The following is a 26,663-nucleotide window of genomic DNA, read 5'->3' as shown; positions in this document are numbered from 1 at the left end:
GGGAGTTTTAAAAGTACACTTTGAGAATGACCATACAATCCAAGACCACTTTGAAACAGATAGGGTGTGCGTTTTTGTGGCCTCATAGAAGACTCGACGCACCCTGATTTACCCAGTTTGGAACATTGTTCCTGGGAACGAAAAGGGCAGAATTTATTGTTAATATTTGTAGGTTTGTTACCTCATTTCCTTTGATGAACACTGAAGGGTGAAGATTCAAATGATAAATGAAAACCTATGTTCACACATTTCATTTTATTTCAAATCGACATGTCCATACACATTTCAAAGATTAAATACCCTCAAAATATGATTTGCTTCTATTAACTTACAGGAAAACAAAATTGTTATTGTAAAGCTCCGCTGAAAAATAAGTTCTTTTGGCAAGTTTTATTATCAGCCTGTGTTTCTTCGTCACTCAAAAACAAAACAAAAGCAAATGTGTAAAAAAAAAAAAAAAAAGCATCAAAACCAATCCAACACTGTAGGATTGAAACATAGCACCTTGTCTCTGTCGATATGGATTCTTAGACTGGATTATAGTGAGCAAGCCACGATATGACAGGGTTCAACAGTTAGTGTTAGGGAACACACTCCTGTGAAGACAGACTTTAGACACGATGTCCCGTTTCCCACTGACGTTACACAAGCCACATCCACGATACCAGAGTACGACTCGCACACGTGATACTACAACACGACCACCTTGCCAAAAGAACGGAAAATAAATAAATACTGTACATATGTGCTGCTAAAAAGGTGCGAACGGAAACAACATACTGGTTTGGGGGGGAAATAATAAGACTACGCCCTAAGGCACTGGTGAAAACAGAACAAAAGTGTCGATATGGAGGGCATTAAATATGATGGGGAATCAGATAAGAGTGAAGATCCAACTGTCTACAAGTCTGTAAACATAAGCTTCAAAACAAATCCAACAGAAAGAAATACTCCACGGTGTGACACGTCGTCTTGTGTCATGTGAAAACGTTCACGAAACCAGAGGTACACGACAGCCACAGTGCTTTGCGGATCGGCTCGGTGAGGACGACGACCACGGCGATCTCGATGCGATGCTCATATATAGATATATACACATACACACAAACAGTGAGCGAGGTCATTCATGGGCGGGAAACTAACTCTCTGTCCCTTTGCGGAGACACAATCCACCTGAAACGACGCCGCTGATGCAAGTTACACCAGACTTTTGAAAACGTATTTTCTCCCTCTGTCAGTGCAAAATGCTGAGTCGTGTGATAGTATAAATGTGCAGCCAATGTCAAAACCTATTCTTTCAAAAACACCAAACGCACACGCACACAAACACGTTACAAAACACAAAGCAGCACTTGGGAGAGCGATACCATTGCTTTGCTCTCAGAAGTCTGACAGTGGTATAACAGAATACAGGATAATGGTTTAGGAAGAAATGCATGTAGACACACCTTCTACGTTTTCAATGGAGCACATGTGAAGAGTCGCGCAAAACGCATGCTGATCTAATTAGCTTTTTTTTCAGTTTAACTGAAAATAAAGCTCTTGTGCATGAATTGCACCTATCACAATATTGCCTGTTCAATGTTATGCCTCGAAAAAACAGTTGAATTTAAGATAAATCAATATTTTGAAGAAATATGAAATAATGTACACAATCAAATAAATATAAGATAAAATGACCTGATTGATGAGAAATTATATAATTGTTATTATTTTAGACTAAACCTACCTGAAAAGTTCAAAGCAAAGAGAACATGCTGTTTCACAAGCAAACCATAATCATTTGCTGAGCAGCTCACAACCTTACAATCACTGTGATCAAATCTCTATCACAAATATCCAACGTTTGCATAATCTTTTTTAAGGGGTTGGGAGAGGGCAATTATTGTATTCAGAATATGGAAAATCAAAGTTAGTTTATACACTTATCCTTAAAAGCCTTTGCGTTGCAATCTTTGAACTGCATTCTGTAATGCAGACTTTGATACATAGATGTGTTGATATAATTTCCCAAGATCTGCCTGATGAATAATTGTACTGTAGCTGTGGCAGAAATAATAGAACCAATCCTCCTGACGTCTAGGATTCACATTAAAAACATTCAGTGTAGACCTCATCTACTTCAGACCTACCTATTTTGGTTAGCTTTAGCGGGTTATTTGTGTTTATGCTAATAAACAACTGCCTAATCATATTACTTTCTGGATTAAATTGTAACGTGACCTTTAAATGGCACTTTGAATCCTGTCTTAGCGGTAATCAATATATAGAAGGTTTCAGAGATAGTAATACTAGGTCTCAAATGGTACATTTTGAGGACCAAAATAAAAAAAGGAGCAGCTTTAAAGCATACGTTTCCTCCAGTTTAAAGTCCTATTATACTCAAGCCCGGCAGGCCCGTTGTCAAGTCTGATAAAATATGCATAAACGACCCCTCAGATTGCACGGCAGCCAACACCTCACTGCTTGTCCTCTCTCAGAGGCCCTCCGGCGATGAAGAAAAGCAAAACGATCTAGATGAACAACAGGTAAAAGCTCATAAAGTCTACTAGAGATAAAAAATGAGAAAATAGATCTTTTTGCTCTTAAAAGGAAAAGTGAAAGTGGATGCTTCTTTCAACGCTCTGAGAGACAGAGATCACCGCCTCAACACTGAACGGGTCAGATACCTCCTTCTGCTGCGACGTCAATGTCTGTTGCAGGTTGCATTGGACACTGTAGTGATCAGCCCTGCATCTCTCTCTCGCTCACACGCGCACGCACACACACACACACACACGCACACACACACGCACGCACAAAACACTCCGTAGGATTAGAGCGCAACATTTATAAATACATACTGAGTCATGGCATAGAGATGAAGAAAGACGATGGAAGACTTGTTTTTTCCCTGCCATGTTTTCGCCTGACGGGACGGTGTAGGTGGGGCGTGGTGGCGCGCCAACAGGGGGTCAAGTGTCCAATCAAGTCCCGACCGCCTGAAAACTCTTGAGTGACGGCTTTGAAGGTCCAATCAAAGCTTCCCCCCCCCCCGCGGTGATCCACTAAGGCCACAGTGTTCGTTGAAGTAAAGGAAAGCGTAAACACTATAAAAAGGGGAAGAGAAAACATTGATCAGGGCGCATATACATATATATTATGTGTATATGCTTTTTATTTTTATTTTTTTGTCTTGTTTTTGTTTTATTTATTTCTTATTGCTTATGTCTATTTATTTATTTATTTATTTATTTTTCCACAATGTCTTGTTTTTAAAAAAAAATGTATGATGACTATATGCTCTGTAAGGTGACCTTGGGTGTCTTGAAAGGCGCCTCTAAATGAAATGTATTATTATTATTATTATAATATATTCATATACTTGAATTTCCCTCGGGATTAACAAAGTATATATCCATCTATCTATCTATCTATATATTCTTGGGGCTTCACAGATATTATACAGAGAAAAAAGGGTCCTTTTTGTTGCCCTCCGTTAAAGGAACTTTAAGGAGAACTCGAGGCTCTGGTGGTGTGGCGGGTTTCAACCGTGTGTCGCCCGTACCTTATGGTAGAAGGCACTTCAGCAGCTACTCCTGCCTTCTGGTCGGGGAGCGGACCCGCTGACGATCGCCTCCTCTTCTTTCTGGTCCTCCTCCTCCTCCTCTTCCTCCTCCTTCCAGCCCCCCAGGGTGGTGGGCCCGGCAAGGCCGGCGGCCACTGAGTGGAGGCTGTGTGAGTGAGGCGCACCTGAGGACCGGAGAAAAAGAGGGTTCGGACGAGCGGGCGCCGTTTGAAGCACATTGGAGGAGAGCTGGAAGTCGTCAACCATGGAAGTGCGGGCGGATTTTGTGCCGGTTTCCATGGCAACGACCGGAGCAAGGTCAACCGACGGAGATGTTTTTCCCATGCGTTACGTGACGAAGTCTCTGAGACAAAACGCTGGAGTAGCTAAGGAGGGCCGCGGTTCATTTTTTGTCACGGCACGAGCGATAAACCGATGAAGGGACAAGAGCGGTTACCCCGAGGGCGGCGGAGGATTGATGAAACCCCCGCGAGACGCCGATGCCTCCTCACGCGCTTCTCAGAACAGTGGCGCGCGTTGACAGTGAACTCGATAAGAGGGGGGGCCGTGCATAACAGACACGTGCTGTTCAGACACGGACACACAGATGGCTTCTGATTTACCAGGGTTGGTGTGGAGCTCCCTCATGGGCACGGGGTGCTGGCCCTGCCCTGAAGTCCTCTGGGGCGCCGAGCTCTGCTGGTGGACCTGGGAACACAAGCTTGTTTCATAGGTATATATATATATGTACCAGAGCCGTTACTAGAGTCGCTAGTGTTGGGAGCGTCTGCTCCGTTCAGAGGTTTAAGAGTTTTAAAGCAGTGATTACGCTGATAGATCTACACCATTACTAAAGATTTCATATCGGTGCATATCGGCAAACACAACGCCGAAACCGGTATATCTGTGACAGGCCAATATCGCCAAGATTTAAATGGCGTTACCTCGTGCATGTAGATGGCGTGGAGGCTCATCTCCGCCGAGGAGAACTCGGAGAGCATCGTGCTGCTTCGGAACCGCGCGTCGCTGTTGGACATGCTGCGGAGAGACACAGCGGTTATTCAGCCGTTACAGTCCTGAGCACCTTCCCCTGAATTCAGGTACACGTCGCCAAGGTGTATTCAGCAGTGTGTCGTCAAGGAGAATTCAGGTGCATGTCGTCAAGGTGAATTCCGCCATACGACGTAGAGGTGAATTCAGCTACAACATGTCATCGAGGTGAATTAAGCTATACGACGGTCAAGGTGAATTCAGCTACATGTCATCTAGGTGAATTCAGCTATAAATTGTCAAGCTGAATTCAGCTTTACGGCGTCAAGGTGAATTCAGCAGCAAGTCATCCAGTGTGAATTCAGATACATGTCATGAGGTGAACTCAGATACAGCTCATCTCAGTGATGAGCTGTGTCTTGACATATTCTCTTGACCATGATAATTATCCAAACAGAAAAGTCGTTTCATATAAAATGTAGCATCATGATTGATTCTTTTATTGGTGAAATGGCTGGGCCATGAGGCTGATATATATGCTGGCAGTCGATTTGACAAGTTCATTATACTGTTTATCAGCAGTTCTGTCTCAAGTTACCACTAGGCAAGCATTATTTTCAGAACACCATTAAGCTGTGTTGAGTGATTCCTTTAGACTGGCGTTGGTTCAAGCCTATCCCTAACCAGTCACATTGTTATGTGTCAGTATTAACTGGTGTGCCGTCCATGCTTGGATGGTGAACACAAATATTGCCATAGTCTAAAGAAGGGGTCAGCAACCTTTTCAACATGCAGTGCCAGTTTGAAATGTTCTCGATAGTGTGCCTTAAGCAACTATGTATTAAAAATTAAGCTCAATTATGACACAGCGACCAAAAACATTTCCAGAAGATGCTGTGTTCTAATATCCATACTTCTATGAGTACACTTGTAGCACACTATTCGCACTCACTAAGTGCGCTATTCTTCAGATGTCAGTGTTGTTCCGAATCGAGTACTCCGTGGTGCACTAACCGGAAATTACGATCACGACTGCCGCCGCGGCTCCTCCCCCGCAATAATCATCCCGCTTTGAACGATGAACTCTTTACGCCTAGCAGCTATAAAAAGCTATAAAAAGCTATAAAAGCTATAAAAGCTACAAAATGACTATTAATGCAGGCTATGTGGAAATTACGCAGACTTAGGCTCAGCCTAGCTCCGCCCTCTTCCGCTACGTAGCTAAGATGGCTGCCGTTGAGTACGAAAAGTGTACATCGATCCACACTTCGCGGTTTGACCGTTTTGAGTACACCATCCGGGTCCTTTCAGTACACTTACTTTCGCCCTACGTACTAGGAACTAAGGCTAGTAAGTACGGATAGTATGGATATTGGAACACAATCATGCACCAACATCTTAAATGTTTTGTTGGTTGTTATATTTGCAACATGGGCTTACAAATTATAATTACACATGTCCCATCTTAAAACACCATTTTCAGAAACTCATTCAAAAACATATTTGCACTGTTAAAAACATACTGCCACTTGCAGTAATATTTTTTTATATTTTCTTCTCTATTACTCACAACATAGGTTTAAAAACTATTAATTGATACCATTTCAGAACACGGCTTTGTAACTAATTTAAACATATTTGCACTGTGCGGAAATGCCCAAAACAGAATAAAGTGCACAAAAAAAATCGGTTGTAATGATTATGCTGCCGCATTGTGCTGTGAAATTTGAAAATAATAATAATAAAAAAATAATCAAAAATATGTTTTTTTTTTTTTATTTAATTCTTTAAGTGTGTCAATGATTACGCCTTGGGGGTTTCATTCACTGTGCCTTTCTTTGATATTAAGCTGCGATGACATGCAGGAGGAGGAGGAGGAGGAGGAGAGTGGAGGGGGTTACCTGTCCATGACGGTGCGGTCGCTGCCGTACAGGGGGCTGTCGGGGTACAGGGAGGAGGGCAGGGGGTTCAGGGAGTGGCTGCGGCCGGGTTGGGGGTGGAGCTGCGAGGCGGACAGCGAGGCCAAGACGCTGGCCGCCGCCGACGCCGCCGTGCTGGGCGGGAGGAAGCCGCGGTCCCGGCCGGGCAGCCCCGACGCAGTCAGCACCGGGTGGGCCAGGACGCTGGCCAGCAGGTTGTCAGGCTGGGGGGGGAGAAGAGCAGCATTAGGGTGGGGCCGCCGTGAGATCAACCAATCAGTGTGTCGATACTAAATTGTCAATCGTTTAGAATTACCATCATTAGTAATCGTTTTATCTTTTCACTCCATGATCATTTCAGATCATTGTTTTTTGTGAATAATTTCATGTCGCTCATGCTCAGAGATATAAACATAGGTGATGCAATTAGAAAACAACATTATTTATGTAAATTGTAAATTTAAACCAATGAAGAACCCAGCCCCCAGCCCGCACGCGGCTGCCCCTCACCCCAGAGCCGGACTCGTTGGACAGCAGCAGCGAGCCGCAGAGTGGGGCCTCCGACAGCAGCAGCCGGGTGGAGGGCCCGCCCTGGGCGTCCTGCTGCACCTTCTCCTTCAGGTGGCTGATGAACATGGAGGCGTCCTGCGGGGGCTGCCAGCGCGGGTTCTTGATGGTGAAGTGCATGAGCGACAGCTCCGTCTTGCCGTTCTCCGCCTGTTGGTAGACGGAGGCCTCCGTGCGGCCCTCCGACATCCACTGCAGGGGTGAGGGAAACGTTAGGACGCCGACGCGCGGAAAGATGAACCACTGTACACATCGGATCCTTTTTTTGTTAAACTAGATTTAGTTTTTTCTGTCCTACGGACAAAGCTGGTAAGTCTTCCGTACGGACAGAAGACTCACTACGGATTCAACACCAACCGCTTGAATCTGTGCCGTGGTATGCTAGCCAGGTTGAATCCCCAATGGCCATAGCGCGACTGTAGCCCCGAGAGGAAGATGCCCTAGCCCTATCGCCCACCTTCTGTTCGATGATATGTGCTGCATCTACCGGGTGACTTATGCGCAAAGCCGTACAATACAGGACTACACTTTGACACTTTAACGTTGAGATTACACCTGAGAGGATTTATAGACAGCCCGCCATGCAGAGCAAACTGTAAGAGATGACGCGGAAGAACAAAACGAGGGCCTTGCCATTGGGTTGCCGTGGCGTCTGATGTCCATCTGGGCGAAGGAGCAGATGTCCCCGACGCCGACCACCTCCACGGTGAAGTTCCGGAAGAAGTCGATGATCTCCAGGGACTTGTTCCTCAGCAGGAAGATGAGGACGAAGGGCGTCACGATGGGACTCAGCAGCTCCTCCAGGATGAATACCTGACCCATGGAACGAGACAGAACATAACATTTCGTCCTAAGAATGGTATGCCTTTGTTTTAGGAGTTCACCTCAATGAAAGGCTGCGATTAATAAAATCTGTTTTTATTAATTAGTTACAAATCTTACTAATCTCTGTATCAGTATTTATTTTTCTTTTACAATTCAATAGTTGAATAAAGATGTAATATCAATTCATGTGTCAATTAATCTCAACACATAGGCCTGGCCTAAAGGAAAGAGCAATGTATATTGACTGCTTCCAATGTTGTGTTGGTCACCCGATAGAATGATTTATTGCTTGTTTATCGAATAATACAGAGCATATGCATAAAAAAATCGCATACTAAATTGCAATCGCAATACGAAGTCGTTCAGCCCGACCAGTGGCTCACCGCTTTGTACTGGAACAGCTGGGCCACCTCATCCCGGGTCTCGCCCTTGTTGGCCTGGCCCCTCCAGTGGTCCGGCATGTAGTGGATGTGGGCCAGGACGCACTGCAGCAGCTGCTCCGGACACCACACCATGTGCTCGTCGGGGATGAAGGACCTGGGCGTGGCAGAGAGCAGCAGGCGCGGAGGATTTAGCCCTGTTCCTGTGGCGTGGCGCGAGTGTACGTACGTCGTACGCCACTGTTTCTGCCAAGGGGCAGGGGTTCAATTCCCGTCGAGGCCAAAGATGCCTTTTCCGTAGAAATGCACGCACTCAAGGTATTGTTAGAGAGTTGGATAAACAGGTCCACCGTATGGCATATCAATTATTGTTATTGTGAATATACAACAATATTAATCATACAAACACACTTTAAAAAGTATTTATAACAGAAGATAATTTAATAAAAATTATCAGACATTACGGAAAACTGTTCCGACATTCGGGAATAAACCAACGACCCCCTCGGGCCAGCCTACCTGGTGACGGTGATGACCACGCCCAGCACGGTGATGGCCGTCAGGATGTGCTGAACCGTCAGCACGTCCTCGTCGTACACCGTCAGCGCGATCAGCACCGCCAGCACCGAGCCCGAGAAGAAGGCCACGTTCTTGGCCAGCACCGACATGAGCGGCGCCGTGAAGGAGTTCATGTACTTGGACGTGGGCTTGTAGCCGCGGCCCAGCCGCCCGTGCAGCTCGTGGTTGAGCTCGTTGAAGTGCCGCAGGTACAGCCGGCCGTACAGGGACCAGCGCCGCGCGCCCAGGCTGCCCGGCTCGCGGCGGATCACCTCCGTGTAGCTGAAGAAGGCGTACAGCACCTGCCACACCAGGATGAAGGGGCACAGCAGCAGGTTGGCCAGCCCCATCAGCAGGATCACGCGACTCAGCTGCTGCGCCAGCTCCAGCCGGTTGCCCGCCCGCTTGTACTTGGGGTGCAGGTTCCACTTGTTCTGGAACAGCGAGCCGGGCCCCCAGAACAGGATGAGCTCAAAGTTGTACTTGAGGCCCTGCGTGAGGAACACGATGTCGCCCAGCAGGGGGAGCTGCAGGTGCACGGGCAGCAGGGACTTGTTGACCATGGCCACCATGTAGTTCTTGAAGCGCAGGATGCGGTGGTAGATGTCCAGCTCCGTCAGCTCCTTCTTGTGGATGCACATCTGCTGCTCCCGCTGCAGGCTGATGAGCCGGTCCTGAACCTCCTGCCACGTGAAGTTGCACAGCTCGTCCTGGAACGGTTCACCGGACACGCAGGTCAATGACAAAGTACTGTCCTTTATGTTTTTTGAGCCAAGTCAGCGTTCTCGATTGCCCTCTGGACACATCCCCGGGTCAAACCACTATATTAAAAAGGATATCTAAATGATGCGTGTCTCCCATGTGGTCTACGGCTCAGTGGGTTGAGCCACCGAGCCCAAAGGTTTGTGATTTTAAAGGATAAATTCTTCCACCTGGACCATATTCTCACCATCATTATGGACTGAGTGACTATTGCCGACAACAAGCCGGTTTCGCAGCTGCAATGGCTGAATCTACCGCGCTCCATACTGGACCAATTTAAAAGATTGTTGTCCACATGAGTCATTTAGACCGATAATTAAGGAAAAGGGGGGTGGGGGGCAGGAGGCAGAGCGGGTTGGCTGGTAACCTGAAGGTTGTTAGTTCGATCCCCGGGTCCTGTGTCGAAGCGTCTGGCTGTCGCCTTGTAAGGCTGACACAGGCGTCGGTGTGTTAATGTGTGCATGAGGGGTGAACGTTAGGCAACATTGTAAAGTGCGTTGAGTGGCCGATGGTTATAAAAGCGCTTTTTAAATGCAGTCGATTAAAAAAAGATTTCAAAATCCTGAAGTTCTCCTTTAATCCGACATGCAGGTGTGGATCGAGCAGTGGGGTCTTACCATCCTAATCTTCAACGCTTTGATGTAGAACTGCCGGATCTCCCAGTAGCTGAGGATGTTGCAGAAGACTTTGACCAGCCGGTAGATCCAGAAGATGGCTGCCATGATCAGGAGGAATATGATCCAGCTGTTTTCCTGGATGCTGAATACAAATAAGAGATTGATGTATAAATCATGTGAAATGATGGCTTGAAACACAAGGGGGTACACAAACCACAATAAGGGGTGAATAATGACCAACTGTAAAAGTATGGCAACCCTTGCGGTAAAAGGCACGATTAATTTATAGCCAATATTCAGCATACGCAACAGAAATCGGGAGAAACCAATGACGCACGGCACCAAGCAATTTTTGTTACGCTTGGTTTTTGTTTAATATATTATACAGAGTCCCAGCCAACAGCTTAATAGTAAAAATAAATAAGGTTTGAAGAAAATGAAACCATTAATAAATCCATTGGATGTCGTTCAAGGCAGCCACCAATAAAAATCCCCAATTTACACAGTGAACGTCAGCGCGACACACACACACACTGTTGACAGAGTCGGAGGTCACCTACACTTTATCTTTTCGAATTACAGGGGACAGGAGAAAATGTCTCAATGTTCCCAAAAACAATCTTCTTGGATTATAGGTCATCACCGAGAGCAGTTTGAGATTGTTCCAGACTGCCGGTCACGGCGTTCTAAAGTTAGAATGCCCAGCTTCAACTGTGCGTCATTAAGCCCTGATATAAACAGCCACTTAACTACGGTGGGCAGCAGGAGCCAAATCGATGAGAGCCGTGAGTGTGGCTATGAGGAAAACAACCAGAGGAAGGAACTGTTGCGATGTGTGTGTGTGTGTGTGTGTGTGTGTGTGTGTGTGTGTGTGTGTGTGTGTGTGTGTGTGTGTGTGTGTGTGTGCGTGTGTGCGCCATGTGGTCGTCAGGCATGGCTGGTCTAGCTGAGCTGTCCGGTTCCCTACTCGGTTGACCAGTTTCACCACATTGAGGATATCAGTGACAGCGTGGTGCATGTCTGTGTGTTCATGAACGATGAGCACGAATAGCTCCCAAGGGAAACATCCCCAGTGCCAGACTATTGCAACTTGTTATTGTTGATCTCGGTGACGCCGTTCAAGATGTAATGTCTCAATCTTGCGCAATTTCTGAAAACTCAAAAGGCTGGAACTCGGTATACCGGTAAGTTCCGCAAATGAACCAATAAGGCAAAGTACCGCTGGCTCTTCTTTATACATCAGCCCAGAACTAACCATTGCTTCCATGATTGAAAGTACTAAAGGGTCATTATGTAACAAGAATCTACCGCAAAAGCTAGTCACCGGGATGAGTTGTATGAGCAGTATTCCTCTAACAACACACTTGTTTTTCCACACCACTCATAATGTGTATTTATGGCCGGGAGCGAGCCAACATATGCCTTGTTGTTGTCTTGAAAAAAAAGATGTGGTCAAATTGAGTCAATCTTACAAATAATAATAGTGACTGATTGTTATTGGGTGAAACTTAAATATAATTATTTCATCAAAATCTGTTAACTCAACAGCTGTAGAAAATACCCTATAAAACAATGAGCAAACATGTTTTAAAATATCGCCATCAATTGTGATTTGACTGCAGTCCTTTATTTTTTTTTCACGACAATGCACATTAATAAACATGTACAGCAGTACACATAAATGTGCCAGATTGTAGCCCAAGGGCTAATTTACATCTGTAGTCCTGTGACACCCTTTGAGACAATCGCTTTGATAAAGATCTGAACACAAAATGGTACATAGAAGGGGGACTGTGACTGTCCTAAATTACATGCCTGTCAATTAGGGATGCACCGAATATTCGGCCACCGAAAATGATCGGCCGAAAATTGTTTTACTCATTTATTTAAAGGTACATTGTTCTTAAATTCTTGCTATAAGGTCTGCTGGAATGTTAGAAAACGATCAGTATTAAATAAATATTTTGTATGAAATTTGTAATTGTTTTTTTATTGAAATGCAAGACAAAAAAGTTTATAAAGGTCATTTAATTGTTTGATTTATGCAATGGTGAAAAATTAAAGCAAAATGAATGAAGAACAGCAAAAGCCACATTCGGTATTCGGTTTCGGCCAACTGTTTCAGTATATTCGGTTTCGGCCAAGAATTTTAATTTCGGTGCATCCCTACTGTCAATGTGTACTCTAAACACATGTCACACAAACCAATGAACAAACAGCCTATTATAAAAGGCAGAATATGACTGTATTAGGAAGAATTAAAGATTTATCCACACTACTCTACCGATTGTGATTGCCATTATATTTTACACCCTAGTGCTTGTCGAAACAACATTTAACTTGACTTTGATAACCTGCAGATGGGAACACACTTACTTCTCAGTGCACTGCTGGCTAGGCAGGAGAGCATCAGGGAGTGTGACTTTGTTCCTGTCCAATGGGTTCTGGCCCGGCCCGGTGTGATTGACGGCCCGGTTGGCGAATAAGATGTCATACTCCACACAGTTGAAGAGGAAGGTTGTGAATGTGACCACAAACAGGAACTGACTGTGATGAGATTGTGCATGTTAACAATATGTATGGGGATAAGTTCTTCCAGTTTCTTAAGAGGACACACACAGATTTGACATTTACAAGAGTCGCTGAAATTATATTACTGACAGTTGACTGTCAAAAACTCTTAATTAACTCTGTTAAAAACAGATTATTTAACACACTTTTTGTGACTGTGTGTGTAGCTAGATATAGACATTGTAATTTAGATCAATCATTGATAGTCCTGAAGACTATTCAGCATCAAGGTTCTTTACAGTTGATATCAAATTCAATACTCTGCAAGTAATTGTTTTACTTGAAAATAATATTCAAGCTTTTTGATCCTTATCAGTTTTAAAAAAAGAATTATACGTACATCAGTTCGAAGAACTCTGACAACATCATACAGGCAAAGCCATTCTTCTGATGGAAATGATAGATGTGGACAGTCAATTAAGGAATATACTTATAAACACCACCTGAAAAGTATGACAGACAGTGCCACTATTCCAAATTACACTACAGAACATTTCACCTGGAGGGAAATTGTTATTTTCTCGTTGCATTACAAATAAGACATCCTCAATGCTGTTCACTGTCATGTCAACATCATCCGTCAGGCAGCCACCATCGGCCCATTTGAGAGCCACATTTAACAAGCAGCCTACAAATTATTACTAATTACTAATACTACCACTAACCCTGACCCTCAAATTCAAAGGATATTCTCGTGAAGAAGTTATCCAGGTTCTTGATGTGGTGCCATGAGTCTGCAAGACAAACGGTGCATGTTAGATGCATACTGTATCACCAGCTACAAACCTGAAAGCAGGGATATTAAAAGCAAACGAGTTCAACTACAAGCTGTAATGTATTGCACATTGACATGAAACGTGTATTTTGAAGAGAGATGTGTACCCTTCAGGCCTTCTGGCACATGCACCAACAAATCCTCCTCCCCTGGCGGCGAGTCCTCCTCAAAGTCCTCAATCCTCTGGTACTCCTGGTAAGCTTCAAAGTTGGCCATTGTCCTTCACATTCTTCACCCACTTCCCCGGGGTATCAAGCGAGTCCTCAACCCTTTATTAATTTTTTTGGTATACTACAGTCCCTTGTATTTTTTTTTAAGATAATGTACGGGCTTGGAAAACAAGCTAACGGCGCCGTGTGCTAGCGTGACAGTCGGGGTCACACTCCACCATCCCGGGCTCGGTCTGAAGCAGGCACCGCCGAAACGCACTCCTCTATAGGTTAACCACGAACACTGCCTACAGCCTAGACGGAGCTCCACCACATCGCCCTGAGCTGTGGTGTTCCCCTGCAGGGGGGAGAGCTAAGTCAACACGTCCAGCTGACAGGCTACTGGCTAGCCCCTGGATGATTCAGCCGCTCGGCGGAGGACGCGGTTTGTTTTGTTCCAATCCTGCTCCGCTCCTCGCTAGCGCTAGACGTCGGACTTGGTTCCCCGTTGAGCTTTTCCCCGTTGGTTTTATGGTGGACTGCGGCGGGTGTGTGTATTTGTTTTTCGGGAGGTCTGTGATGTGTTGGGTGAGGTTAAGTTGGATTCCCAAAATAAACCCGTCTCTGTGTGTATGAGTGTTTGCGTCTCTCTCGCGTTATGTATTTCGCAAACAAATGTCAACAAAACACGTGTGACGTCACTTGAGATTAATCAGGCGTCACATCCGGTTAGATTACAGTTTGTGAACAATGTTACAAAAAATGCATTAATATTTAAGGGGGGAAATCGTAATGACACACATATTAGCAGTCAGTGGTCTCGCAAAAAAAAAGATCTACATGTTTTTTATGCAAAAGATGAGGATCAAGGGTCGAGAAATGCACTCTGGGTGACAGTCAACATGGCAGCCCGCATGTAGCTCCTTGGGACCTGTGGGGCTTAGCGATTACCTTTCATTGTAGAAGTACTACCCTTCACTTGGGGAAATATGCTTCACCTACTGTGTTACAGAACAACCACTGGTGCACCAGTCCGGTCGCTCTGCACGCGGTTCAATAAAACCACAGATTTATGGAAATCTCCACGGTATGACTGACAGATAAACCGTCCGGCTGGTTGTTGTGTTTGAGTGCTCCGATTTCAGTCCTTAAACAATGCTGTACAATGATAAAACAATAATTGCAATATCTAAACTCGAAACTGTTGACGAATACATTTTTTGTTTTAGGTATTGGTACGATACCTGCACTATTCCGATGTATACAGCACCTCAAAGTCAAACACTGTATTGTCAGCCAGTCATTGAGTAGCAGTGCTGTAGAGATTCCTAAAACGTGCGTTTCTTTATGTTTCAGAGCCTCGTTGTATTCATCACATGTGCCACACATGTGCAGGTCTTTGCGACAACCTGGCAATGCCGTCAGTCGGATTTGGGGTCTGACCCAAAGAGCTGTCCGCCAGGCAGCCCCCCGGACTTCCAAACCCCGGGGGGTGGCCCTTAAATTTATTCTGGGGCCAGCCTTCTGCACCATAGCCGCACGGCTCGCCGGCCGAGTCGCTTACTGTGAAGCAGATTTCAATAACAACGTGCATGCAGAGGTTTCAACTAAAGATCCCGACCCCGAGTTCAAATGGCATATTCTGTGGGAATTTGTCAAGCCTCAGCTCTTTGCTCTCCTCGGTGCTGTTGTGGTAAGCAAGCCTAAAGTCACATAATTACATTAGACCTTTTCCATGTTGAATACATAATGTGTTGACAGTTGGTTTTCATCCCAATCAAGTTATTTACCTCTAATCAGCTTGCTTTCGGTGCTGCAATCCTGAACATTCAAATCCCCTTGATACTGGGAGAGTTGGTGAATATTGTGGCCCGCTACATGAGAGAACACACTGGGAACTATGTTCAGGAGATCAGAGGTCCCGCCCTCAAGTTGCTTGGACTCTATGGTATTCAAGTAAGTGGCATTGTTCCTGATATCCTCAATAAGCTATTATTTAACCTTGAATAAACCAGAAGTTTTATTCCAACCTAATAGCTCTCAATATTTGTGACGTCTTTACCTGTCAAATCATAACATTTACTGTGAATACATGTTTTTAATCCATGCTGGATTGAATAGCCTAATAATAATGTTATTATTAATTGAATATAGAATCTAGAAGTCAGATTACAGTTTGTGTCACTGTAAACATTGGACAAATGGAAATCAGTGGAAATGTGGAACAATCCATCCCTGATTCACCACCTCCTCCTCCTCTTCCTTCCCAGGGTCTTCTCACCACCGGCTACATCATTCTGCTGTCCAGGGTGGGGGAGAGGGTGGCCTCAGACATGAGGAAGACCCTCTTCGCTGCTTTATTACGGTAAATAATTCCCCCCGGTTTCTTCCTTTGTACCAAAGACTCAGCAGCACATCATTATATCATGCTCATAAAACAAAAGCGTATTTTCCATAGTATGGAAGAGAACATTGCTTTATTGTGTGGCCATTATCTCGCTTAACAAACCTTTTAGGTCTCAACCAATATGATTTTAATGTTATTTGTCACCCACTCCCAATGTGAGATCCATGGTAAAACACTTATACAACAGTCATACTAAATGCCTGCTGTGTCTTTGCTGTTATTTTGTCAGACAGGACGTGGCGTTCTTTGATGCCAATAAAACTGGGCAGCTCGTGAACCGCCTGACTTCCGACATTCAGGAGTTCAAGTCCTCTTTTAAACTGGTCATCTCTCAGGTACTGATACTTCAGAATTAAGTCACAAGAGGTGTGTTTGTCTACTTATAGTGTATTGCTAAGAAATAATGTAGGCTACTCTAGGCCCAGTAAGTTTATTGAATGTTTTCATCAATCATGTGTTGGAATCATGAGTGAATAATAGGAGATAAAACTAAATTTTTGATGATTACATATGCCATATGCTGATTGGTTATCAGTAGACAATCCTTGTTTACCTACGCAGACCTAATTTATTCCCAGTTAGGAGTAGTATATTTCCTTTAGTTTCTACAGTGAATTGCTATAATTGAATGTGCATGTGACTAATCGTCCCTTCTTGTCTTTGCTCTCTTGTATGTATTTGCCTTTCTCAGGGTCTGCGGAGTCTGACCCAGACAGTCGGGTGCTTTGTTTCCCTCTACATCATTTCACCTAAACTCACCGGCCTGACCGTGGTGGTTCTGCCCTGTCTAGTGGGTGGCGGGGCTCTGATTGGCTCATTCCTCCGCAAGTTGTCTCGATTGGCTCAAGAGCAGGTCTGGTGAAACGCTGGGGCCTTCGCTGTTATGCGATGTGAATCTGTTTCGTTTTCTGCCGTTTCTGTTCAAATCTGATGTTGCATTCTGTGTGAGGCTGCAGGTATCCAGGGCGACAGGTGTTGCCGATGAGGCGCTGGGCAACGTGCGGACGGTTAAAGCCTTCGCCATGGAGGAAAGGGAGCTGCAGTAAGCCAGAGTGTGGTTAACTTGAAATATGTATTCATTCATATATAGGCTACTTCTTTGACTCAAGATCAGAGGATGATCTCTCCCCTGATGACCTCAGAGGATAGTCTTAATATGTACTTATTGATGTGTACCAAAGTTAATGAAGTGTACTTCTTTCAAAAAAAAGATTGCATTGTCTTTTCAGACGTCATCATCTTGGCCCCTATTATATATTGTATATTTACTTATATTTACTTTCTTTTTCAGGTTATATGCCTATGAAGTGGAGAAGTCCTGTGAAATGAATGAGAGTCTGGGCAACGGAATCGCTGTGTTCCAAGGCCTGTCAAACGTTGCTCTGAACTGTAAGGTCTTGTTTTTCTCTCTCATCTCTTTATCGATATGAAAAGCTCTTTGCTGAAGGTTCCGACTGTGTTCCTTTAACAGTTGTCTGTGTTTATGTGTCTTGTTTGTTCACACAGGCATTGTCCTTGGGACGATTTTCGCTGGAGGATCTCTATTGGCCGGTGATGAAATGTCCCCAGGCGACCTCATGTCCTTCCTGGTGGCTTCTCAAACCGTCCAAAGGTAAGACCTCGGGGTTTGTTTAAATCTGACCGAGATCAGTGCACCGCGTTACAATAATCCACACGTTCAATTTCACAATTATGTTACCCTTTCTCGACAGGTCTCTGGCAAGCATCTCTATCTTATTCGGGCAGGTCAGTAGGCCAACATGACACAACATGATACATATGTGCCACACCTTGGAGTCATTTCTTCTATATAATGTCTCCATATCGACACTTTTTTCTGAGCTTTTGCTTGGTTCTCCATGGACAACCTCATTGGTTGTTAACAGGGATTATAAAGGCTGTTTCTCATCCAACACGTGCTCCACAGGTGGTGAGGGGTCTGAGTTCTGGGGCCAGGGTGTTTGAGTACATGACCCTGGAGCCCTCCATTCAGGTCCTGGGAGGCGGACGCATCCCTTCCACTTCCCTGACCGGGAGGATCGATTTCATGGACATCTCATTCACGTGAGAGGGACCTGTCCTCCACTGTTCACGACAGATACTATGGAAATTACAAAGCCACGCTTGCGATAAAGTAAACAAGTTTTTGTCTGTTTGTAGTTATCCAACCAGACCAGGCCATCAGATCTTAAAGGGTTTCAACCTGACACTGCCCCCCGCGAAAACAGTTGCCATCGTCGGTGAATCTGGAGGAGGTAAAAACTTGAAGCCGGCTAGAGCAGTTATTACCGTTCAACTTGGTTTGTTGAAGTCGCAAAATCACCTGCCTGATCCTGCGCTATTTATCCCATTCATAAACACATTTCCACATTGTTGTAATGTGCACAGGAAAGTCCACTGTGGCAGCTCTGCTGGAGCGATTCTACGACCCAGATAATGGCGTCATCATGCTGGATGGACTAGACATCCAAACGCTCGACCTGTCCTGGCTCAGGGGACAGGTTATCGGATTTATCAATCAAGTAAGGATTGTTTTTTTCTTTAACGTTCAATTGCACTCATGGATGATGAACTGCACACCTGTCCTATTGCTCTCGCTGGCTCATCTGTTGGTAATTGTCCTTTTCTTCTCGATTGTAAAAGGAGCCCGTGCTGTTCGGCTCCTCTGTCATGGAGAACATCCGCTTTGGCAAGCCTGAGGCTACAGATGCTGAGGTCATCAGTGCTGCCAAGCAAGCCAATGCCCACCGTTTCATCACTAGCTTCCCAGACGGCTACGGCACCGTGGTCGGTACGGTACTGCTTAGCTTTTTTTTCAGGGTGTTTCACTGTCTTAAAATTAATATTTGTTATGACCCACCATTGTGCTGGAGGTGGGGGTCTGTGAGCGTTTCATTGTGGAACACAAACTCGGCCAGCCGTAGTAAACCGTAAAAAAACGTGTTTGTTAAGGTTTCCAAAGGTATTGACTAGCAATTGTAAATGTCCTCTTCTGAAAGCTTCATCCACAAGTGCAAATTAGTTTTCTACGGTAAAGTAAATCTGCAACGAAACAGGAAACAAGGGAGCAACTCTGCCCTTTGCAGTGTTCGGTTTCCGGCCCTGGCTCTGTGCCGTCACCCCCCCCAAAGGTTCTGCTATGAAATGGATCAGAGATTAGTGTGGTTGTTTTCAATCCTCTGCGTCGATGCGTCCAGGGGAGCGCGGTGTGACCCTGTCGGGTGGACAGAAGCAACGGATCGCCATCGCCCGAGCGTTGATCAAGAACCCCACCGTCCTGGTGCTGGACGAGGCCACCAGCGCCCTGGACGCCGAGTCAGAGCGGGTGGTGCAGGACGCTCTGGACCGGGCCACTAAAGGGCGCACGGTGCTGATCATCGCCCACCGCCTCAGCACCATCCAGGGGGCAGACCTGATCTGCGTCATGAGCAACGGCCGCATTGTGGAGGTGAGGCAAGGGAAGCCGCAGGCCTCGTGTCGATTCGCTTACCGTGGGTGTCACACTTAAAAGTGACAATGGTGATAACATACCACCAGGTGCAAGTGTGATTAGGCCTAAAAAAAAAAAAAAGTTTGGTTCCTGTTGGTTGTTAGTTGAGGTCATGGGTAGGTAGGGAATTTATTTTATTTTTTTATTTTATTTTTTCCAGCGGCAGCGAATGATAGGTAGGTTGTTTTCATTTAAAAGCGAGAAAATTCGCTCATCCTTGAATAGAATGAAGAGCTGTACCAAAACGTAATTATAGTTTGGATCTAAAAAAAAATTTTTTTTAAAGCTCATAAAATAATTTGGGTCGCACATAAATTGACAGGGTCGGTCGGAAACCGGAACCAAACATTTTATTTTTTTAGGCCTTCGTCGTTACAAGCCGTTTTGAAAATCGGCCTCTTCTGACATCACAAGTGGGCGTGTCCACGTAGATGTATGTTGGATAGATGAGCAACGTTTGCTACAATCCACTGGGTAGGCTGGTAGACTGATCTACCCAGAACACATCTAGGTGGACACACGCCCACTTGTGATGTCAGAAGAGGTCGATTTTCAAAACAGCTTGTGACGGCTAACCATACCTTTAACATTGATGTGAGAGAACCATTTGCAAATAGCCAACATTTCTGTTCTGTGTTCCAAGGCTGGGACCCATCTGGAGCTGATCGGCAGAGGTGGACCTTATTCGGATCTGATTCGGAGGCAAAGAGCTGAAGCAAAGAAATGAGCGATTTAACAAGTGTTTACGATTAAGTGTACCATCACAAATGGCATTTCAATTATGATGAAAGTCTCTTGACTACTGGGATCAGGTTATATGTACATGTAAAGTGTACATATTTGGACCAATCATTATATTAGTATGATAGTGGTCTCTGGACATAGGGTTTTACTGCCATGGATTATTTGCCTGTAGCATAATTGTACAGAATTTAATTAAATGGAATACCTCAGTGTTTTATTCTCTTCTGTATAGAACTTATATTTTATCAGAAAATGTACTGTATTTATTGCATTATGAATTAAAAACACTAAGTTAAAATAAGTTATTGTCGTATCATGGCTCTGGAGCTTATGAATTGTGGCAATATTCATTATTCATGATCAGAGGATGATGAGTCTTAATATGTACTAATTGACGTGTACCAAAGTTAATGAAGTATACTTCTTTCAAAGGATTATTGCATTAGTCTGTTCAGACTGCATCTTGGCCCTTAAAATAAATGGTGGTTTGCTATAGATTTTTAAATTCTCAAAATACAACCCGCCATCTTCAGTCAGATATGTATCCTAAATATAATATGCAGAATAACTTGCTACCCCTTTCCAGATGCCAGCATGCATCTCTTCCTATATAACAATGCATCACCCACGTTAACGTCTTAATATAGGTTCTCCTAGCATTAGTTAGTACCCTCAATATCATTACGCTAAAGGCGAGAGCTAATCCAGAAGGTAAAATAATTCTTAATGTCTCACAGCTTTTTCATCTGCTACAAAAGTATGGTGAAGCTGCTACGCAAACAGCATATTTAAATCCATGCTTTAAAATATTATCTAGCTTAAAACCAGTATCACTTTAAACTATAACATTTCAGGGGAAATTCCTCAAACACAATATGCCATGCATGGCCAGACATTTTTTTAAGGAGGTTGAATAAGATTAAAAGGTAACATTTCAATGATATTCATATTTATATTTGCATTGGAGTACCTTCTTGTCATGCAGAATTAGGATATTTAATGTACTGATTTATGAGTTCATTTTAGTCTTGACAAGTTACTGCTCATAAATGTAGCCTTTGTAAATAATGGCAGCTTAGTCAATTTCTACTGCCTTTGTACATGTACCATGTCTTGTATTTCAGACCCTGCTAAAGATAAGGTTTCCCCACACAGGTCTGCAGACCTTGCTACCGCCTGAACAATGCCATCTTATGATTATTGCCTCTAATTCTGATGGATGTTTTGTAATACGTTGTTTCTCAAAAAGCTAAATAATGTGTGGCTGAGCTTAAATGATCATCTAAAGATTTAAATGAGACATGGGAATTATACCTAGTATTTAAAATGGTCTATCTACTTTACGTTTTTTGATTGTTTATTTAGAACATTTGCATGCATTTTGTCCATGCAAGTGTCCTTTCATGCAGCAGCCTAAATCACTGTATGGATTGCATTTCCAGACAATTCCACTGTGATGCTGTTCCCGTTTCAGCCGCTAGATGACCAGCAAGAACAGCTTGCCTAGTGAAGTGTCTAGGGTACAAGTCTGGGAGCTAACACCAGCTAGCAAAACATCACTGCGGATTTCGGATTGTTTCTTGTATCAGGTAGACCTAGAGGTTCACTAGTTATATTAAGGCTGGCGCCACTCACCAAACATGCAGAAATATGAAAAGCTTGAGAAAATCGGAGAGGGTAAGTACAACAACTATGAGGCAAAAGTTGGATACCTTTCAGCTCCAAGCTAGCATTCCTTTGCTTCCAGATTCAAGTCGTTAGCCCATCGCTTAAATAAATGGGCAGTGTCAAGTCATGGTTTTAATATTAAACAAGGGAAACATCTTCTATTTTACGTCAAACTAACCATATAGTCGGGAATGTTTGACCCTAAATGGCAGTTTTTAAGTAGGTATGCAGCTCTGGCTAGCATTAGGGTACAGCCAGCAGCTAGCCTTTCATTCATTAACGTTCCCCACTGCCCGTCTCTCGCTGTGCTCTTTTCCCTCGCAGGGACATACGGGACCGTCTTCAAGGCAAAGAACCGCGAAACGCACGAAATCGTGGCTCTGAAGAGGGTCCGATTGGATGACGATGACGAGGTATGTGTGAGTCATTTCGAGGCTGTCGGCAGTAGCAGCAGGGGGCTGGAGGCTGGTCATTTGAGTCACTTTTGTTTTTTAGGGGGTGCCAAGTTCCGCCTTGAGAGAAATCTGTCTCCTGAAGGAACTTAAACATAAAAACATTGTCAGGTGAGTGCCTTTGGTTCAAACTGCACGGTTGTTTTTAGTGTTACAGATCTTTTATCTGCATTGATTGCTGGCTAGTGTGTGACAGGTTGTCTGGTTGTTGATCACCATTGAACGCATTTTTGTTTTATGTACCCAGGCTACATGATGTGCTGCACAGTGACAAAAAGTTAACCTTGGTCTTTGAGTATTGCGATCAGGTAAGAAAACTTTTCCGAGAAATGATTGATAATTGTTTGCGAATACATGTTGTCAAATAATGGAGAAATGTTAACTCTTCACATCTCTAGGATCTGAAGAAATATTTCGACAGTTGCAACGGAGATTTAGACCCAGAAACCGTGAAGGTAATCACTTGTCTCTCATGACTCTTCAACAAATTATTCATTCTGTGTGAGTTTTTTAACCTGGTGTTCCTCCTGTTTTTCTCTCCAGTCGTTTATGTTCCAGCTCCTGAAGGGCCTGGCCTTCTGTCACAGTCGGAACGTTCTCCACAGAGATCTGAAGCCACAGAATCTCCTTATTAACAGAGTGAGTGTTCCAACATGGAAGCCTAGTTAGGCTGTAGGGCGTCTGTTCAAAATCATTTAGATTTTTAACCCAATGCACGTCACAAAACAAGAGTTAATTCTATATATGATTTACATCGCAAATGATTGTACAATTTCCCTTGCAAATTAAAAACGACCATTTATACTAAGCTATTGGCTAACTTTCTACGTCCAAGGTCAAAGCCAAGAAACTTTAAATTGACCCGTTACTGTTGCCTGTATCACCAGAATGGAGAGTTGAAGTTGGCTGACTTTGGTTTGGCTCGAGCCTTTGGGATTCCTGTGAGGTGTTACTCAGCTGAGGTAGGTGAATGTTACGTGAAAAAGGTCCTTGGCAACACTGTTTGTTGATCAGTACCTGGGGCCAAACGGCAAGCTGCCCACACATTTCAGGGCCAGCTCAGAAAATCATTGACAACATCAACATCCATTATGCAACGTGAAAATCGTCGGAACATACATCGGTATCTTAAGTGATGCTGGAGGAGTTGATGATGTTGTGGTGTTTATAGGTGGTGACTCTGTGGTACCGGCCTCCCGATGTGCTTTTTGGTGCTAAACTCTATTCTACCTCAATCGATATGTGGTCAGCAGGGTGTATATTTGCAGGTTTGTACAACTTTTATTATTTTGGTTATAATCGTATCTTATCCTAGCTAGCTTTGTTGTATATAGAGGGAATGGGTTAACCTAGCAATTGTTAGTGCTTGGCACTTGGTTCTATAAACATCCTTAATGTACCGACAAAGATGTATTGTTGTTTCTCTTTCTTCTGTCAAATAAACTCATTGAAAGTCACTTTGGATGAAAGCATCTGCTAAATGTAAATGTCCATATTATGTCTTGGACCCAACATTTGGTGAATATGATTTTAAATATATTTTCTTGTGTCCATACAGAGCTGGCCAACGCGGGCAGGCCGTTGTTCCCCGGGAATGACGTTGACGACCAATTGAAGCGCATCTTCAGATATCCTTTTGCCGTTTGCTAATATTTAAATATTTTTCTGATTTAATTAAGTTCCTATACTCGTTCATTATACATGCTACTCTTGATCCTAAAATGGTTTTCCGTCTTTTAAAGACGGGCTATATTTTGATAATGTACAGTGTGACGCGACGGCATAAAACTAAATGGAGGAATATACTTTGTGTTGTGGACTCCATTGTGTTTGTAGTTTTTCTTTGACACTGTTGTACATTGTTGGGTACGCCAACTGAGGAGCAGTGGCAAGCCATGACAAAACTACCAGATTACAAGGTAACCCATTAACGTTTTCCTGTCAATATATTGTCGCGTGTCCCACCAGAGGACAAGACGTTAAGCGGATGGTTAACTAGTTGATTTTATTTCCCCCCCGTCCACCTCTAGCCGTATCCAATGTACCCCGCCACCACCTCACTGGTTAACGTGGTTCCCAAACTCAGTAGCACAGGACGAGATCTGCTGCAGGTGATTCAACACTTTTAATGTTTGTACTGCTGTGTGTCCAACCATGTAAGAAACGACCCCTATCTATCCATTGACCACAAATGCATTCCTTATTATCTAAACATGTTCTTCCCTGTTAGGGATCTATGAGAATTTTTTTGTAATGTTAAAATCTCAAAATAATTGAATGCATGTATTAATAATTGAATGTCTCCTTAAATAAGCCTATTTTTTTTATATAGATCACAACCATTTTGTTTTAGTACAGAAGATTTTGTTTGAATAATGAGACACGTGCAGCTACAGCATTTATACTGTGTGTGTGTGTGTGTGTGTGTGTGTGTGTGTGTGTGTGTGTGTGTGTGTGTGTAAAAAATGTATAAAATGTTAGGATTTTAATATAAAACTAGAAAAAAAAAGTTTGGATCTTTTTTTTTTTTTTTTTTTTGGACCTTATGGTTTAAAATCTTGAATTAAGATGTTTTTTGTAATCCTAACTCAGAACCTGCTGAAGTGTAACCCGGTCCAGAGGATCTCTGCGGAAGAGGCTCTGCAGCACCCATACTTTGCTGATTTCTGCCCACCGTAGACCACACCGTAGCAGGTGAAACTCCTTCAACACCACCATCACCACCACCACCTCCTCCACCACAATCAAGCCTCCTGACCAACACGTTTTCACTCAGACCCTTCCACCCTGTATCTATTCTTTCTTTTCGGAAATGCCCTAGCTTTTATATCATCTTGTTGTGCCTCCTTGTTAATCATTATTATTTTATTCTGGTTTGCAAGTCTGTCCGTGCGAGGTATTCTGGGGAGACCCCAGACTTCGTCGTTATTGACCGCACTTTTGGGAAACATAACAGCTTTTTGATTAAATTATTCGAGGGCTATCAAGAACAAACATGGGTCTTTCAGTTTTAATATCTGCTAAAATGGAATACATACCCAGCATAAAATGTCATGAGTTGACTGTGAAGTTAGTAGTGATGATTCTCTGATGCCGTTTCAAAAATTTGATGTCATAAATGGAAAACCTAAATGCATATAATACATTAGTGTGGTGTCACTTTAAGTGAGGTATTTATGCTTAACTTAGAGGCATGAACACCTTTTTCATTAATTGCATCCATTTTAGACTGAGTAATAGACAAAAAGACTTTATCAATATTTTAAGCATAAACCCATCACTTTTCCATTACTTTTAAAGAGCAGATTGTACAATGGTCTGGGACAACGCTATATTAGTTGCACGTTTTTGCCAGCTTTTTGTGTGCATGATTTGTCAACTACCAGTCACACTGGGGTCACTTCTTGTCACCATTTCTCAGTCTATTAAAATACAACAGCCATGTTAACAAAAGTGGACCAATTTAAATTGTAGACTTGATGAACAGAGGACCATTAGTGAATCATTGCTATCTTTTATAATCTGTTCATTTTCTTTTGTAGTTAAAATATGAAAAAAATGAATTGTTGGCTATTGTACATCACAAATGAGATCCGAAAGAATTTATATTTCATCACGCCCTCTGTCCCCTGTGGTTTCTTTGTTTCAAACGGCTTCATTTTCCATTGCAGAATCACCCCCAGATTGTTTCCCTCACCATGGGTTGTCTTTGAAGTAGATAGAAAAGTTAATATTTTATTTTTGTTCTACTGATGTAAGCAAAATAATTGAATGCATGTATTTATTAATAATTGAATGTCTGCTTAATTAAGCCTAGGTCTTTTCTTTTTTAAAATACAGCACAACCATTTGTTTTGGTACAGGAGATTTTCTTTCAATAATATGACACTGCTTTTATACAGCAAGGTTGTGTGTGTGTATGTGTGTGTGTGTGCGTGTGTGTGTGTGAAAAACGTTAGGATTTTATTATAAAACTGTAGTGCAATTTGCTTTCATCATGCTTTAGTTCTGCCAGGCTATTCCACTACTAGTTGGAGACAAACCGGCGACCGCTCTAGAGATATTCCACAATGTCATTGGATTTTGAACATTCAAGTTTGCACTTTCTTGTGTCCTTTTTCCTACTCACAACGTAGCTAATGTACCATTAAACATACGCCATCAGTGGTTTTGTATTATTATTTATTTTTTTAAACCACTATGATTCACTTTTTAATAAAGTGGAAATAAACCAAACCCACT

The 26,663-nt window shown here is 43.4% G+C and overlaps 3 protein-coding genes across 3 annotated transcripts; 2 read left to right on the top strand and 1 right to left on the bottom strand.

Moving 5' to 3' along the window:
* Positions 1–236: 236 nt before the first annotated feature.
* atg9b (autophagy related 9B) lies at positions 237–14,365 on the bottom strand. Its single transcript, XM_060058225.1, has 14 exons — positions 13,619–14,365; positions 13,427–13,470; positions 13,077–13,141; positions 12,542–12,712; positions 10,166–10,307; positions 8,748–9,496; positions 8,232–8,385; positions 7,657–7,836; positions 6,967–7,215; positions 6,439–6,680; positions 4,492–4,585; positions 4,171–4,255; positions 3,548–3,732; positions 237–3,089 (listed from the first exon to the last, which is right to left on the bottom strand). The coding sequence occupies exons 1-13, from the start codon at positions 13,725–13,727 to the stop codon at positions 3,566–3,568; spliced, it is 2,451 nt and encodes an 816-aa protein (XP_059914208.1). The 5' UTR covers positions 13,728–14,365; the 3' UTR covers positions 237–3,089; positions 3,548–3,565.
* Positions 14,366–14,526: 161 nt separating this feature from the next.
* On the top strand, positions 14,527–20,602 carry abcb8 (ATP-binding cassette, sub-family B (MDR/TAP), member 8). Its single transcript, XM_060058227.1, has 16 exons — positions 14,527–14,747; positions 15,017–15,353; positions 15,461–15,616; positions 15,931–16,025; positions 16,297–16,402; positions 16,759–16,920; positions 17,024–17,109; positions 17,359–17,456; positions 17,574–17,679; positions 17,780–17,813; positions 17,995–18,131; positions 18,228–18,322; positions 18,456–18,589; positions 18,711–18,858; positions 19,265–19,515; positions 20,201–20,602. Exons 1-16 carry the CDS (start codon positions 14,650–14,652, stop codon positions 20,282–20,284), a joined length of 2,127 nt encoding a protein of 708 aa, XP_059914210.1. The 5' UTR covers positions 14,527–14,649; the 3' UTR covers positions 20,285–20,602.
* A 1,171-nt stretch (positions 20,603–21,773) lies between these two features.
* cdk5 (cyclin dependent kinase 5) lies at positions 21,774–26,585 on the top strand. Its single transcript, XM_060058240.1, has 12 exons — positions 21,774–21,978; positions 22,294–22,382; positions 22,465–22,532; positions 22,669–22,729; positions 22,820–22,876; positions 22,965–23,060; positions 23,309–23,383; positions 23,593–23,689; positions 23,980–24,051; positions 24,282–24,340; positions 24,452–24,532; positions 25,014–26,585. Exons 1-12 carry the CDS (start codon positions 21,942–21,944, stop codon positions 25,098–25,100), a joined length of 879 nt encoding a protein of 292 aa, XP_059914223.1. The 5' UTR covers positions 21,774–21,941; the 3' UTR covers positions 25,101–26,585.
* The last annotated feature ends 78 nt before the right edge of the window (positions 26,586–26,663 follow it).

The sequence above is a fragment of the Gadus macrocephalus genome, chromosome 8, assembly GCF_031168955.1.
Source record: "Gadus macrocephalus chromosome 8, ASM3116895v1".
NCBI classification, from domain to species: domain Eukaryota; kingdom Metazoa; phylum Chordata; class Actinopteri; order Gadiformes; family Gadidae; genus Gadus; species Gadus macrocephalus.
This window is presented reverse-complemented; position numbering and strand designations above follow the sequence as displayed.

Coding starts and splice junctions, on each gene's coding strand:
- abcb8 (XM_060058227.1), top strand. CDS start 14,650: ATGCTTCACCTACTGTGTTACAGAACAACCACTGGTGCACCAGTCCGG. Junction 15,354..15,460: donor CTCTCCTCGGTGCTGTTGTG/GTAAGCAAGCCT, acceptor ACCTCTAATCAG/CTTGCTTTCGGTGCTGCAAT. Junction 17,457..17,573: donor GTCAAACGTTGCTCTGAACT/GTAAGGTCTTGT, acceptor TTGTTCACACAG/GCATTGTCCTTGGGACGATT.
- atg9b (XM_060058225.1), bottom strand. CDS start 13,727: ATGGCCAACTTTGAAGCTTACCAGGAGTACCAGAGGATTGAGGACTTT. Junction 12,713..13,076: donor TCAGAGTTCTTCGAACTGAT/GTACGTATAATT, acceptor ATCTCATCACAG/TCAGTTCCTGTTTGTGGTCA. Junction 6,681..6,966: donor CCAACGAGTCCGGCTCTGGG/GTGAGGGGCAGC, acceptor CTCCCCCCCCAG/CCTGACAACCTGCTGGCCAG.
- cdk5 (XM_060058240.1), top strand. CDS start 21,942: ATGCAGAAATATGAAAAGCTTGAGAAAATCGGAGAGG. Junction 23,384..23,592: donor TGAGGTGTTACTCAGCTGAG/GTAGGTGAATGT, acceptor TGGTGTTTATAG/GTGGTGACTCTGTGGTACCG. Junction 24,052..24,281: donor ATTGAAGCGCATCTTCAGAT/ATCCTTTTGCCG, acceptor ACTGTTGTACAT/TGTTGGGTACGCCAACTGAG.